Raw genomic sequence first — 16,548 nt, forward strand, 5'->3', positions numbered from 1 at the left:
TGCTCCCTTGTAATCCATAGAATATTTTTATTAGCACATATAAGTTGGATATCGGGAACAAAAAGTATTTTCTAAACCTGCTATTGGCTCCAAAGAGGAGTAGGATGAAACTTCTCATTTAATGCAGCTTCATGTCCCTGCAGCAGAACAGCCTGGGGGAATATAAACCCACTGAACTTTGTTAGGTGTTGACAGCTGAGAATGACTCTACAGCTGAAGGGACACACACTGCTCATGGACTCCAAAAGTGACATGTGGTAACAAATGTGGATCCCACATGCTAATGTCCATTTTTAATTTGATTTTACAGCACAGCCACCTTGTCACAGCAAGAAGGAATATAAATCTGCCTGTAATAGATATTCATTGCTTCTCTGTATATGTATTCTAGACACCACACAGAGTCATTTGCCACTAACTCCATTATAGGGCATTTCCAAATTAAGAGAGGAAGAGTGATTTTATTTTTAGGCCCCTTATTTTTTTTTACAGCAATTCAGGTGAGAACTTGCTAATTATTATGTGTTTAGTGGATTAGCTAGACTTCTTTTTCTTACATTTGACAGCCAAATCAGCTTTGTGAGACTGTGAAGTCTTCAGTGATAAAATGTTCTGCTGCATGTTGTCATTAACATTTTTTTTGACTGCAAAGCAAGTGAAAGTTTCCTAGACACATTAAAGACTTTTTTTTTTTTTTTTTCAGAATGGTAAAAGAATTTTGAAATTTGCTTTCTTGCCTGGCCAATGTTAACTCATCAAGATACCACGGGGGAGACTGAGGTTCAAGATTAGCACTAAAAAGTATCTAAGGTGAAGGACCATGACCTGCATCACTTAGATTACAAGGAATTTATTAAATGCATCCTACAATATTTAGACAATAAGGCAAGACTTTTACTCAGGACTTTTTTCTCTTCTCAGACAAAAACACTATTTACTAGACAATGAGGAATTATTTTCAAATTCTGTAAAGACTTCTGTTTTGCTTCTGAATCACAAGAACTTGTAGAGAATAGGCCAAAAAAATCTGGTATCCCATCAATCATACTTTTCCATGGAAATAATACAAAAAGAGTTTCTCTTATCCTTAAGCTGCCACATCACATTGTAACTACTCACTTAAACAGAGATCTCACAGCATGCTGCCATCCCAGTCCCTGCTGTCACTAGAAAACATGTCTTTATCTGCCACAAGTGTGGAGTTACTCAAATCCTTATTCTTTGTACTGCTTAGTCACAATAACCTTTCTTTCCAGACAGCTAACATACAATAAATATTTAAGCTACCTAATAAAGAGAGACAGCAGGAAAAAAAAAAAAAAAAAAAAAAAAAAAAAGAGCATTCAAAGATTTCTCTAGTGGTTTCATTTGTACTGGCTGAAAAACTGTTATTGACAATCCTTGTGTGAAAGAAACGGGGAGAGCATTTGTTTCTCCTGTGACTGGGCTTCCTAGTGGCATTTCCTTCAATATTTCTGGGAGAAATCCAAATTACTTTTTCAAGTAGTCCAATGAAACTATGTTTATCTATTTCTGAATGGTGAAACTTAATGATGCTTTTAATCCCAGAATTATTTTAAGGTCAGAGTGGTAGTGAAATAAATAAAGCAACAGGAGAAAGAAATTGATTGCTAAAGCCATTAGCAGACAGGATGCATAGACAGAAAACAGTGACATGGAAAAACTTTGCAGTAACTTTCACCAATATGGAAATGGTAAAAACTCACAACTTTTTTTTTTTACGTTGTGAGAAGAAAAGCTTCTTCTGTTTCCTTTTTATGTGTAAGAAGAAAAAACTAGATCAACAAAAAGTATTGAGTAAAAAATCATGAATTAGAATAAAGTTTTGTTGAACAGTAGTGATCCATGGCCTATAGTAACCCTTGTCAAGGACAAGAGTCTGCTTGTATTCTTGAGTTAAAAATAATAAATGGCATGTGTTATACAGAACAGCCCTATTTTTGGGAGACAGAAGTCTTGTGAGCATATTCATGTTAACTTCTGGCCTATCAATTCAAACTTCTTTGTATAAATCTCATCTTCCCCCTGTATCCTGTCTCCACTAAAACTCCTTCTCCCAAGAAAAGTAATAAAAAAATATTCTCTGGAATTCACCAAGGGCCAGCAGAAACTCTCATCAAATTGGAACGTGTCTGTTTTATGTGTTAAAGAGTTGGTTACTCTGGTCTGCATCACATCAACACATGGATGGCTCAGGAAGAGCCATCTTAGCTCCATTTCAGCAAGTGCTACTTAAATAATGAGGGCCCTAAATAATGCATGCTGCTTTCCAACACTCTCTAACAGGAAAGAGGTGAGGAAGAAGCGTTGACATGTACTATCACTCTCCACAACTCCCTGAAAGGTGTTTGCAGTCAGGTGGGGTTGGTCTCCTTCTCCAGGCAGCAACTGACAGAACCAGAGGACACAGTCTCAAGTTGCACCAGGGGAGATACAGGTTGGATATTAGGAAAAAGTTTTTTACGGAAAGAGTGATAAAGTACTGGAGTGAGGAGGTGGTGAAGTCACCCTCCCTGGATGTGTTTAAAAAAACACTGGATGTGGCACTTGGTGCCACAGTCCAGTTGAGGTGTTAGGGCATGGGTTGGACTCAATGGTCTTGAAGGTCTCTTCCAACATAGTCATTCTATGATTCTGTAAAACCTATCTAAGATCAATGATGAAGAGTGCATAGCAAATATCTTTCTTATTTCAGTTTCACAGAATTACGGAATAGCTGAAGTTGGAAGGGACCTCTGGACATCACTTTGTCCCAATCTATCCTAAACCATTCAAGCAGGATCACCTTGAACAGGTTGCCCAGGACCATGTCCAGGTGGATTTTGAATGTCTCCAAGGATGGAGATTCTAGCACTCCTCTTTGTTAATTTCAGAAAAATTATGTTCACCAGAAAATTTATGCCTTTAAAATTATGCAAAAAGGAAAATAAATTGTGCTTTTTTTTTTTTTTTTTTTTTTTTTTTTTAATTTTCTAATAAAGACTAAACATAAATTTTTTGCCAAAAGGTTTTATTGTGTTTTTATATTGTTATTAGGGTCAAGATTGCTGCTGGTTAAGATTTTAAGATTTTTGGTTGACATGATCAGGAGAAGAATTTAAACACAAATAGAACATTGATAAGGTTTTCCAAATTATTGCATAGCACACATATAATACTTAATATACTTACACTTGTCCAGTACTTTGCAGATATTAAAAGCAAAACAGGAAATTATGTAACTAAATTTTACCAAAATCTGGAACATATGCTATATAATAAAATCTTTACTTACTGCAATTATTTCTTTTTATTCAATTCTCTATTAAGAAACAAGACCTTCCTGTTTGTGTATTGCAATGGAGGATTTATGATCGCCCTTTTGCAGGCAGAAGTTAAAATTTATCTTCTGTGTGGCAAACACATGCATGTAATATTCTGTTAGTTCTGTCATCCAGTGCTCATCCAAGAGTAGTCACTACCACAGCTTTTCTGGAATCCACTGTTCATAGAATGAACTCCATTCTGAAGCAATAACCAGAGCAATATGCTTTGTCCACTGAAAATTTCCATTAAACACTGTTTTCACAGATAGCATTAATCACATCCCTCATCCTAGCCTTGCAATATCAAATAAAATGAAACTATTTTAATTACATTGAAAAGTTTCAGACCTTATCCTCAAAAATGAAGACAATAAATTTTGGTGCCCCAGAGGTTGCACATTAAAAATACCTAAATCTGTAAAGTGCAGGAAGACACTCAGTGACACTTTTGTGGAATGTCACTATCTTTCTAAATATCTACATGCCAAATCACTAATTTCTGGTGGACTACTAAGAAAGAGCAACTCCTAACAAACTAGTGCAAAACATCACCACTACCATGTAAAACACCTTTAGCCACTACTCTTCAAGCCATCAAGTAAATGCAAAAAGGAAAGACACAAAAAGGGAAAAAAAGCCCAAACAAATATGTTTAAAGGAAATTTAAAAATTATTTCATGGATAGAGTCCTGTATCAAAGGAAACACCTTCCTAAAAATACATATAAAAGAGCACAGCTGAAGGCAGTACTAATCCTTCTTCTCTTCCACAAATAGACACATTTGCTGTTATATGTAATTCCCCAAAGAAAATAAGGAGCCTGAGAGGGCTAAATCAAAATGATTAACTCAGAAACCTTGGGGAAAGATCTGTCTCCTTTTCCCTGAAATGTCCCTCTGGGGACATAAATGGGATTTGACCCTAGCTGAACTTGGCCTTTTCCCCAAATACACACTGTGCAGACTGAGGAAATGTATTTAATCTGAAATGAGCAGGTGCCAAATGACAACATTCTGAGGATTGACTCTGAGATGAAAGAATTTTGGCAACTCTTAAAGTTTTAGATCTAGAAAATGTATGAGAAGGTTTCCAGGTGAGATTTGCTGTGTTTCCTAGTGTTAGCAACATTAACAATAAATTCATGTTAGTTACAACACTGCTAGCATAGTCACTATGGCATTATACTACTTCCATTATGGGATTTGGCAGGTGGTGGCAAGTGCAGTTTTAAATTAAATTAAAGTACCTAGGAGATATGGGTTTTGTATGTATACGTTTCACCCTCTAGGCAAAGAAAGGAAAAAAAATAAGAAAAAAAGAGGGAGAAAGAAAAGATTAAAAAAAAAAAATCTCTTAAAACTGCTTTAGTTAAAAAGCAGTTTTTACCTAGTAATAAAAGACAAATTAAATAAATGAATTTCAAATAATTTGAAATTAGCATTTAACCAGAATTGACACAAAAATCTAGGTTCTAACAGGAGTGCAGTATTAAATAATTTCTCATGAAAAAATAAAATTACATTTGAATTGCTTTAAAGGTCTTTTTCTTCACAACCATGTTAGAGTAAATTATCAGTGATTCCTTTATGACAGTCAAATGCTATTAATGTCAAAAACCTTGGTGAAAGAAAGTTTACTACTTTTGCATCTATTTTTTAAAATACTGCTGGATGAGATCCTTATGTAGGAAAAAGCAAGCAATAGGACAAGAGGCAGTGGGCAGAAACTGATGCACAGGAAGTTCCACCTGAACTTGAGGAAGAACTTCTTTACTGTGTGGGTGAGTGAACAGATTGTCCAGGGAGTTGTGGAGTCTCCCTCACTGGAGATAGCCAAGAGCTGTCTGGACCCAATCCTGTGCCATGTGCTCTGGGATGACCCTGCTTGAGCTGGACCAGACCAAACCACCTTGGTCCCTTCCAACCTGAGATTCCCAACCTGTTCTGGGATTCTGTGTAATTCTTTTACACAGAATGCCAATTCCAGCCAATAGGTGATGTAATATTTTTCCCCTGAGGATACAGATGTGGGTTTCCCAGTCTTGTTTGACAAGGGTAATAAGCCCCTCAGGAACTTTGCCTATCATTAAGTTTCCCTTTGAAGAATTTACACTGAAAGTCAATAATGGCAAGACATACAACCTGATTATTTAGACTTTTATAATGAATTTGACAAATTTCCACTAGATAAGCCTCCTTTCAAGGAGTATTCCAAAGAAACAAGTCTGACAGCAAAGAGGTAATATAAGAGGGAAAAGAACAGTGTAAACTTTTCTGAGTCAATTGCTAATTCTCAATAAATGTGAAGTAGGCCATCTGCTGCTGCACAAATCATAGTGAAGAGCCCTCTGCTTAAAGAGACCTATTGAGCATATGAAACACTGAGACCAAGAGCAGCCTTGGAGCCTCCTGGCTGCTGCTCTAATTCCTAGAAAAGTGGAATTTAGTGACAAAAAGGATAAAATGAAGGTGTAGAATAGATGTAGATGCATGGAGAATTGATTTGTGCAGCAGACATCTATTAGCTGTGATAATTTTCAGTAGATAGTAGCTTAAGAGTAGAAGAACAATGATCAGGCTCTTCACAAAGAAAAAGAAGTCTCACCAATAAAATCACATTTAAAAATGGGAAAAAGATATTACAGTTTAGCTAAGTAAGAAGATGTAGAATTGAAAGTCATACCTGCTCTTTTTGTAGGCAAGGCCAATTCTTCAGAGCATGTGTTGAATGCTTTGATCCTGCTAAGAAGATGCCACTTGAAGGCCAACTTGTAGGTCAGCAGGAATATAAAAAAGTTCTGGTTTGGTTCCTTTCAACAGCTTCAATAAGGATATCAAGACATATTTTAATTTGAAAAAGGATTAGAAGTCACTTTCTAGAACATTAACCAACAAACCTGAGCAATTCCTAGAAGCATATTTATAGAAATTAATTTTCTCAAAAAGGGCAGCCTTACAGATGTCCTTAATGGCTGTTGACATTTTTGTTTACATGTGTATGTAGTCCATGTGTTGACCTGAATCTATTTTAGGGAAGAAATGACAGTACCTTGTCTAAAATCAGTATCTGCTCTGGTAAGATTCAGTGGGAAGGGTCAGATTAGCAGTACAAATAGATCATACCTTGAGGAACATATTGTTGTAGGGGACAAAGAGAAACAGTAACTCTTATCATAACCACTAGTCATTTACATTTGTTTCCCTCTTTACTTTTTGCTGGGTAGTGTCTGCTAGGCAGTACTGTAATATACCTTTACTAAATCACAGCTCTGGGATGGTTTTCCATGGGGTAAAGGCAAAGCTTAGTGGACATCAGTTCCTCTGGTGCAATGCATCACATCTTAGATGCTCTGGTATTCTTACATTGAGTTGATGATTACATTTTGTGGCATGTGAAATTGGTCCTACAGAACTCCAGGGAATGGAAGAAATTGTACTGCAGCATATTAACATGTGAATTAAACTCTCAAAAAAAAAAAATTCACATTGAGAGTTATTCATTGCAATCACTGTCTTAAGGGAGAATGACTGGAATTTTTTCCCATGAGAAAAATGCAGCTTTGGCAATTAACACATGTTTTCTCCATGAGGTGGTATAATCCCAGAAGTGTTTAAACTAAATGCTGGCTACAGATTGATGCAAAGATCACAAAGAGCTTTTAGCTGAAATAAGGAGGAGTAAGAGCAGTGTGAGGTTTTCTCAACTTCAATATGTTACTCTTTTCCACAATTCTGTGTTAGTAGTTTACTAGTTTTTACACTTCTGCCATGTTTTCTTCTCCTGTTTAGAATTTTTTTTTTTTAACAAGAGCTGGACCAAGAACACTTTAGAAAAAATAGAAACAAACCTCACAAGCACAATATTTATTTCTTTTTGAGATAGATAAAATGGTAGGGAAAAGCAGCTGGCTATTTTGGGCTAGTAAAACAGGAGAATTGAAAAGTTGATACACCTGACAGAGCAAATATTTTTTGTGAAGACGAAGTACAGACACCAGAGGACCCACTGCTGTGGGACTATGCAGACTGCATAATCTCACTATGCCAAAAGAGAAAAATCTTTCCTTTTTTCCACCACACATGGGCAAGCATGAGCAGCAGCACTACCACAAAGCCCTTCAGCAGGCACGTGAAGTTCCCCTTCAGCAAACACAGTCTGTGCACAGCCAAACCCTCTGCAGGCAGCTCACATCAGGGAGGGCAGCACAGAGAGGAACTGGACAGGCAGCAGAGCTTCCCAAAACCCTGCCCTGCCCATGACAGCACCATTCACTCAAAGGACACAGGGGCTGCACTGCAAGGTTCCTGTCTGCACGTAGAAAAAGAACCTATCTCCATACAGCAGCAAATAATGGGAATTTTGTGCAATTTCATTCCTGCTATTGAAGATTATTGGGCCTTTTTTCCCCCATTGTTACGTAATGGTATTTAAGAAGCAGTGAAATGGGAGACATATAATACAAACTGACCTCTAATTAACAGCAACAGACATGCTACAGATTTGAAAGGGGAAAAAAAGAGAACTTCTTTCATTCACTCTCACATTATAATTGAATTCTAAGTATTGCCAGACAACAGCTAACCAGGCAGTTAGTGCTTATGGTGAAAGTCAGATCTATGAATCATATGAGTGAATTGTAAATTAGGGGATCTACTCATTACCTCTTTGGCCTTAAGACATCCCTTGTGTCAACACTGACATTTTTTATCTTTACAAAACTGATATAGGAAATTTACTTAGAAGGCAATACTTTTTCTGCTACTATTGCTGATTCAAATGAAAGTAACTATGGAGAGATATAAAACAACAAAACCATTTCCACTACATGAAAATCAAGCTCTCTTAATGGACAAGACATAAAACTGTCAATAGCATTATTCCAATTTCATGTCAGAATCTGAGTAAATTACAATTTACATAAACAAAAACTCTGGACACTTCCTTGTACTGAGTCAAACAAGCATTTGTATTGGATAAACTAAAGTACATCTGGACAAACACCTGCTATAAAACTCCTCCTGAGAATGACTTAATGTGTCAGTAACACCCTCAGCTTCTGGGCTGCTTAATGGTGCAATTCCTGCAGATGCCACTGTGGGAACTGAGCTCATCTCAGCACTCATGCATAATTTCTGATGTGAAGGCATGTAGAAGGCTACACAGCCTAATAAAAACACACGTGGTGAAGTTATGAGGGGAAAGAGCAACATAAGCAATGAATTTAGAACCCTCACACTTTGCTGTCCCAATGCTGTCACATTCTAATGTTTCTCCTGCCCTTCATTTCCTTTGAACTTGCCTTACTTTCAGCATTACTATCTTGGGTTGTTTTTTGTTTTGTTTGGTTTGGTTTTTTTAACAAGGAATTGTCTTCCCATAAGTCAAGATTATATTCAGGTACATTATATTCAGGTACATTTTCAAGGCATAAATTAAAACTATAGGTAGGTTTTCTTCACAAAATTATTAAGAGCAATCAGTCTTATCTAAATTACACATTTGAAGCTGCTGTGCCTCCAAAAGAGCCTCCTTCCTATATTCTGGCAGGATTTCTAGGGACAGATCCTAAAGTTCTTACTGCTGAAGGTAGTAGTCCTGCTCAACATTTGATTTCCATCTTTCACTGGAAACTAGACTGTGTTTCCAAACACATGGGGAAATTGAGGGAAACAAGTTCATTGCACATGAAGAAATACAGGCTGGTACCCTCATCTTGTGCTGTTGCAGTATCATTTCACATTGTGCATCCTCCAAGATGCAATAACCTATAAACTGGTACCATCCATTGGGTCACAGTTAATCACAGTGATGACACTAGCTTTGCACAAATCTTCATTGTACCAACGTGAAAACTTCCCAACACAAAATAAATATATAAACTTCTTACAGACACACCTGTTTTGTTCAGCTAGCTGCCACAGATGTCACAGCATTAAGAATTCCTAAGCCAGTTTTAACCATTTCATACTCAATATTAAAATGCATGCCTCCTATGAACCAAGCACGGTTTTTACAGTAATTTTTTACTTCGGGTGAATTACCATCCCTAAGTTTTATTCATGTCAATAATGAAAACTTATGCAAAAAATAAAAATAAGTAAAAACTTCACCCAACAGATTTTGAATTAAAGCTTGTTTCAGTTACTTAACACCAATGCAGCACAATAGAATTAATGTGTATTAATAAAAATTACTACAGAAGTATAAAACTGAACAAATTCTGAAGACATTTTGCAGAATGTACACAACCAATCAAATGTGACTTACTGTGTATTTTCAAAGAACTGCACTTTTCTTAAGAAACAAGGAAAAAGAATCACGGCATTACGACTGTAAAACTGGAATCTTTCTATACATTGTTATTGCCAGGTGAATTTTAAAACAAATGAAAAGCTCAGCAATCTTGAGTAGCTTTCAAACAAAATCAACATATTTTATTAGCAAACAGTCTCTTCTTACACCCTAGACTCAAGAAATCTTCTTGTGGCCCTCCAGCACCCTCAGGCATACGGAATCATTCAGAAGCATCACATTTGCAGTAGAAGAGATCAAATCTCCTCTTCTTCACAGAGACCAAAGACCAGCAGATAATCTCACAGTCAGTATGTAAGCTGTGAAACAAACTATGAAAAGGGAAAGGAATTGGAGAGTCTTCCCAAAAATGTGTATTTGACATCAATTGCAAGACCTCAGTGCCTTGTGCTGGGTACAGCCAGCTCTTTTGAAACTACACTTGCCTGATATGCAGAATAATAACCTGACTTGGAAGGTGCGTAATAATTTTTTTTTTTTTTTCTCAATTTAGCAGACTGCTGGATGCTCCACGAGTTTACAAAACAGCTGTGAATGTTATGGGCAGAGAGGGTGAACAGGTGACCTCTCTGATCACCTTGATTTAAACTGATAAATTTCAATGACCTTGGTAAAAATTATTATGGGCATGAGCACCAGTTTTGTGCACACCCCTGTCTGAAGTTTTAATAAAATTTTTCTATGGAGTTGTGTGGAAAGCTGGTGAAAAAATATAAAATGTCTTGCATTATTACTAACAGTCTCGCATTGAGATTCCTTTTAAATATAGGCACACATATTTCACTTGTAAAACACACTTTCAAGGAGAATATATACTCTGCAGGAGTCTCTTTTTCAAGATTTGATTCAAATAGCATCTGAAACACAATATAAAATTCAAGTGGAGGGTGTCATCTTTCAGGCAACTCTTGTTTTCCATTTTTGCTCTGGTTCCTTAATTTCAGGAAAATTTCTACTGCCAACTGACTGGATGTATTAGCAAACTGCACCCCTCCTGCATAGCAAGTACAGAGACACTGTGTTAACAGAAATCAAATTGTCACAAAAGGCTTAATTCAGCATGTCCAGCATTGTACTTGCCTTCAGGAGGTGGCTGAAGTTTTTAGAACTTAGTGTTTTAATTACTTACCCAGCAGTACCTGGTTAAGTTAGAGATTCTTCTAATCCTTTGTATCCTTCTTCATGTTAGTACCAATCTCACTTCACTCAGGAACTTGCTGACAAACTACTTAAGTGTCCACTGCACTCACTGAAATGAAATTGTGAATGATTTGCAACCAATATACATAAATTTGCTGAAAAAACAGTAAAAAGAATTACAGTATTTCAAATAAATTTGTGCTGCCATGGCTTTATTTAAATAAAGTTTTCAAAAGCTTTTAGTAATTAGAAATATGTTCACTGCCTTCATGAAGAATCTGTAAATAGAAAGACTTTTTAATTTCCTATGAAGCAAAAAGCTAATCCACATCTTGATAAACTTTTATTATTTTACCTGGTCAGTGGGATTTTTAAGTAGGAATAAAGGAAATTCAGTTATTGTCCACAAACACAAAACAGGCAAAAATTTTTCTACTATCATTATGATCCATCCCCCTCAGTCTTGTAAAATAATCAAATTTTCATATCAGCAAACTAATGACACTAATTCATATCCTTCTAAACTAAGCACATCTGTGCCTTGACCCAAAATACTCCTTTCAAGGACTACATAATATTTTATTGCATTTAGCTTTGTATTACTTTTCAATGAAACTGAAATCTGTGATTCCACACATTCTCAGAAGAGCACAAGGATTAATTACTGTGTCTGAAAATCCCCAAATTTGTATCACAATCTTTGCCTATCTATAAATACATGTGCAGAGCTGTAAAATTAAAAAAAAAAAAAAAAACAACAAATGACAGCAACACTGTAAAAATAGTCAAGGGCTCCTGACTGCTTTCTGCATGACTGTAGTCATGAGGAGAGACATCTGTGCAAATTGCTGCATTTTATGGAAAGCAGGAAAGCCTTCTGAATGGTTTAGGTATTTAGTACATTTACATTACCAGCCTTTGCCTGGCTCCTGATTTCCTGCCTTTCTTTACTGCAGGAAAGAAGTGCACAGTGAAGCAGTTTCCAGTTCCTCTGGTACTGTGAATGGTAAGCAATGACACCATATTAATCTATACACAGTTGCCTATCTTTTACAAAACAAAAGGATGCTTTCAAAGGAAGACTTACACTCTGCCAGCCTCTTCTCTGGCTTTTCCTCAGGAATATGTAAAAATTCAATTTTTTTTGTTGCTGTTTTAGATTTGGACCACAAAAATTACCCATATTCCCTACTGTCATTGTTCTTCAGTGAACTTAACTATCTTGACTCCTGAGTTTATGCTAAGTAGATTTAATACTCGGGGACAAAAATTTATCTATTCCCCTCTTTCAGTTCAGTGGGGAATTTTCAGGGAATAAAGAATATAAACTTCTTTCAGGCTCTTCTGCATGACAGTTGTTTTCAGAAAGGTCTTCATACTGTAATCCCTTTAGACAAAACACATTATGAATTCTCTTTAATTCTCCTAGTATCACAACTTTTAATGAAATGCATTTTCATTTTGTCACATACAAAAAATTCCCCACAACAGTACTTACTGTATCAGCCAATAATGACAACACTTTTTCTTTAGCTTCTTTATTTAAAATCAGTTTATATATCAGTGAATTTCAGTCATAAGAAACTGCTCTCTGACAAAATCCCACTATCAGAATGGTAAACTCTTAACTATCTTTATTTAGGAAAATAACACAACTATGCCCCACAAATTATGGCAGAGCTTGAAGTCTCTCTCTCTTTCTTTACTATGTAACGAAGACAATGTCATAAAAGTACATAACAAAGCTATAGAAAAATCAGGGAAATTACAGAGAAACAGAAGTTCTGTATGTGTCTTGCCCTATTCAAATATTTTTAAATGGAAATAAAACATTAATGACTTTATTCAAATAAATACATATTTTAGTAGGTAAAATGCATCTGAAACATTAATTCTTCCTGATTCTAAATCTCAGACTATGTAAAAAGTCAAAATGATTCGCTATACTGGCCAAAGGTTGGTTACAAGATTTTTTATTTTGCAAACTATACAGAAACAGTAAAAAAGAAAATGCATTATACTTTTAAATATTACATAAGATAGACATTAGATTTAGTATTTACTGTGTAGAAATTAATTAAAAATAAGAATCTGATTTTCCTTTTATTAATGATGGGAAATCAGTGATTCATTTTTAAATTATACAACCTGTAGCAATACATTATACAGGTTATGCCAATTTTATTGTGGGCAGAAAGAAACAGATAGGATATGAATGAAGATGGTGGAGTCCCAAAATGCCTACACAATTAATTAACATGCTAACATAAATACAGTGATTAAAGTAATTTTCCCTACAGTCAAATCTTAAGTGCTACTCTACACAACGAGTATAATCTGGACCAAATGGTAATTCCATAGTAATAAGAAAAAAAAATTAAAATAATCCATTTTCTTCATTCCAGCAGCAGAACTGGGTGTGCTTAGCTATTGCCTAACATCCTACACTGGTATGCATGCTAAAACCTCTCTAGTTCTATTTTGCAAGGCACCTTTACGATACGTTCTAGAAGTTTCTGCACTAGTAACAGAAAACAACATGAAATCAGAAAAAGAGCAAAACTATCTCCTGAAATAAGAAAATAAAAAGCGCCATTATACATTTATTAAAAACTACCTTGGGGCAAGTGACAATACTCTGAAATACAGTCATGTATAAAGGTAATACAACATTTTTCCCAATGTAAATATTTTACACTAGTCTGATTAGAGAGAAATACAGAAAAACCACAAAGGGTGAAGCAATGTTTAAGTTAATAATGATAAAGCTTATATGACCTTGACATGAAACATAAAAAAATGAAGGGACAAGAACATTTTAGAATTACAGAACTGGTGCTTGTCCATGCTACTGCTTTTGAAAAATTCTTTCAATAATCTAGCCATTTCCTAATGAAAACATAACTAAAAATGCAAACTCAAAGGAGGACTTTGCTACAGTTTTTCCTCCTGATTTTTCTCCATACCTTTGGTTAATTAAAGGCTGGTTGAGATGCTACTTGTGCACCAATGTTTTTCTACTGCAATACATTTCTGATTCAGTAAATGCACAATTGCAGGGCCTAAAACACTGACAGAACTGAAGTTAAGTCACAATATGCATTCTGAAGAGGACATGCACAGTTCCAAGTAAGGGCAAATAAGAGAGTGGTTGGCTTTCTAGTGTGTTTTGCACATATATATATTTTCGGTAGCACATAACATTTTTTTCTTCAGGCTAGAATTCCCATGTGTTTTCTTCAGCGCAACGGCATTTAAAAACTCAAAAGCACATGATATAATTATTCTTATTTAAACAAAAAAAGTCTATGACTCCAGCTGCAATGTCTGAAATAATCATACAAAATATACATATTTGTTAGAACACTTTTGATCTTGGAGAGTAAAGGGATTTTATGAAATATCATCTTGTGAAATTTAGAAAGGTACAACATATGGACCTCTATATATAATATTATTAAATATATCCATCATGATCATCGTCGTCATCATCATCATCATCCCCTTCATCTTCATCATCATCTTCAATTTCATCTTCATCATTCATTATTTCATCTTCATCATCTTCATCATCTGTCCATTCATGGAAATCACCAGAGGCAAAATCACCTGAAGTCTCTAAATCAATAGCTAAAAAGGTATGATAGTTATAGACTCACAAGACACAGCATATTTATAGCATATTCTACATAATCATGCAAAAGGCACACCAGAATATTTACTTTCAGGACAACTACATAGTTTTGCATAAAATGTAAATAATAAGAAGATTCTTTTGTCATCAAAAATCCACCTCAATATTGAATTAATTTCTCAATGTTAACAAAAGGAGACAAATTTTATGGATTTGTAGAACTATAATGAGTGCTAGAAACAATTCAAAAAATTTAAGTACAACTTATAGATAACAGTAAGGACTACTGATAATATACCCTGACTATTGTTCACTTCTTACATACTATCTTGAACTGTACCAAATTATGCATTTATCTAGAAATGATCCTAGATCAGACGGACAATAGCCTGAGCTTGTACCTCAAATACTGTGTACAATTTACTCTCTGCTTCAGGCTATGTTCTTTTGTTGGAGAAGAAGTGAAAAGGAGTCATAAATGACTTTTTTTTTTTTTAAGAGGAAAAATACTTTTTTTTATCTTTTATATCTGGGACATCAAATAAAGGTGACATGGGAATTCTTGGAAGAAGCTGCACAGTGCTGTAGGGAAGGGAAAAATAAGGGAAGATTTAGTGTGCTAAAAACTTTTGGCAATTTCCTCAAATATAAACTGAAAAAAATGTCAAATCGAATTCACTTGCATGGTGATGACCCAAAGGAATTTCATGAAACATTCTGGGACTTATGTAACGCTGCTCTAGAAAATTAATTTTTCCTGGGTTTATAACACACTATACCGAGCACATGTAAGGGATCTGTTAATAGTGGACACAGTGACAGGAGTTTCAAAAAATAATGAAGTAATAACAATAATAAATTATCATTTGTTGGGTTTTGTATCAAAATCCATGTAGTTTAGTCCCACACTTCTTACTGAAGAAATTTAACCTGGCTGGCACTGAAAGGGAATAACCTTAAATAATCTCTAAACCAAACACCACACAAGGTTCTTAACTTACCACATTCTGCTGCGCCGTTTGTTCTGGATCCTGACACCTCATTGCCATATCTGTCCACACACCAGCACTGCCCTAGGCTTCCATGGCACTGACTTGGTTTGTAATACCCATCCTCATCACAGAAGGGGATGTACTGCCCTGCAACACAGATAGAAATAGATATACATGTTGAATAAGTGTATTGAAGTCCATGTCTCGGCCAACATCACAATTCTAGAAGAAAGCAACTACCTTTTCCTGTTTCATCATTTCAGACTCTGTACTGGCTGCTTTAGTAGTACTAAATTCAGTTGACTCAAAGTGACTGAACGTATCAAATGTGGGAGGGAAAATAACACATACCAGCCTTGGACTGATTTCAAGAAATAAAGCAAGTGATTTTCCTTTAAATTTTTTGTTGATCCTGTAATATGTATTTCTTACTCCTTGAATATCTCAGTCCAGATTTTCACTGTATTCTGGTGAAAAAGGCTCAAATGTGGGACCCATTCCTGAATGGGAAGTTCTACAATCTGTAGAGCACAAACAAGTCTGAATAGTAAGGGCCACAGTTCCTGACTAACAAACTATCTGCTACAAGGAGTTGTCTTTGATATGTATTGTTCAAACCACTTATTTACATACTAACATTTAATTACTCCACCACAGAAGAAAAATGCAGCAGAACACACCACAAAAAAAAACTATAAAAAATTAAGACTAGATTTGCATTTATATGTATAAGAGGGGCTTATTTTGTGAGGCAGCGATTTGCCTACAGCTCAATAATCCACTGAATCTCCAGCTAGAGACCACAAGGAACAAAACATTCCTATGAAAGCATTTGAAGTGTATAGCTCTTGTTAGAAACCATCCTTATGAGAAATACAGTATTGACTGCTTCAGGCCAAGCCTTTTATTGTAGCTTTTACACAGTGGCTAGTGGTAAATGAAGACATTACACTTCAGAAATAATGATACAGTATAAACTGATTCACAACAAAGATTTCAATTACTTACAGAATATTACAGTTAAAGGATCAGCAGAAATACTACTTTAGGAGTACCTTATACTGTCCCTTCTGTAACTTTAAAAACATACTTTCTATCAGGGTAATAAAACAGATGTAAGAGCTTTTGGTAGGTAACATAATAA

General features: G+C 35.5%; 1 protein-coding gene across 2 annotated transcripts in view; it reads right to left on the minus strand.

The window, feature by feature from the left end:
• Nucleotides 1-11,904: 11,904 nt before the first annotated feature.
• Nucleotides 11,905-16,548, minus strand: part of SPOCK3 (SPARC (osteonectin), cwcv and kazal like domains proteoglycan 3) — a 168,617-nt gene continuing 163,973 nt past the window's right edge. The window contains exons 7-8 of one of the 2 annotated variants that reach the window (XM_056490547.1): nt 15,414-15,551; nt 11,905-14,408 (exon numbers count right to left, since the gene is read on the minus strand). In XM_056490547.1, the coding sequence (XP_056346522.1) occupies nt 14,236-14,408; nt 15,414-15,551 (311 nt within the window). In that variant the 3' untranslated portion in view covers nt 11,905-14,235. The remainder of the gene's footprint in view (nt 14,409-15,413; nt 15,552-16,548) is intronic. The other variant, XM_056490546.1, reaches the window with a different exon arrangement.

This window comes from Oenanthe melanoleuca, chromosome 4 (assembly GCF_029582105.1).
Source record: "Oenanthe melanoleuca isolate GR-GAL-2019-014 chromosome 4, OMel1.0, whole genome shotgun sequence".
Taxonomy (NCBI): domain Eukaryota; kingdom Metazoa; phylum Chordata; class Aves; order Passeriformes; family Muscicapidae; genus Oenanthe; species Oenanthe melanoleuca.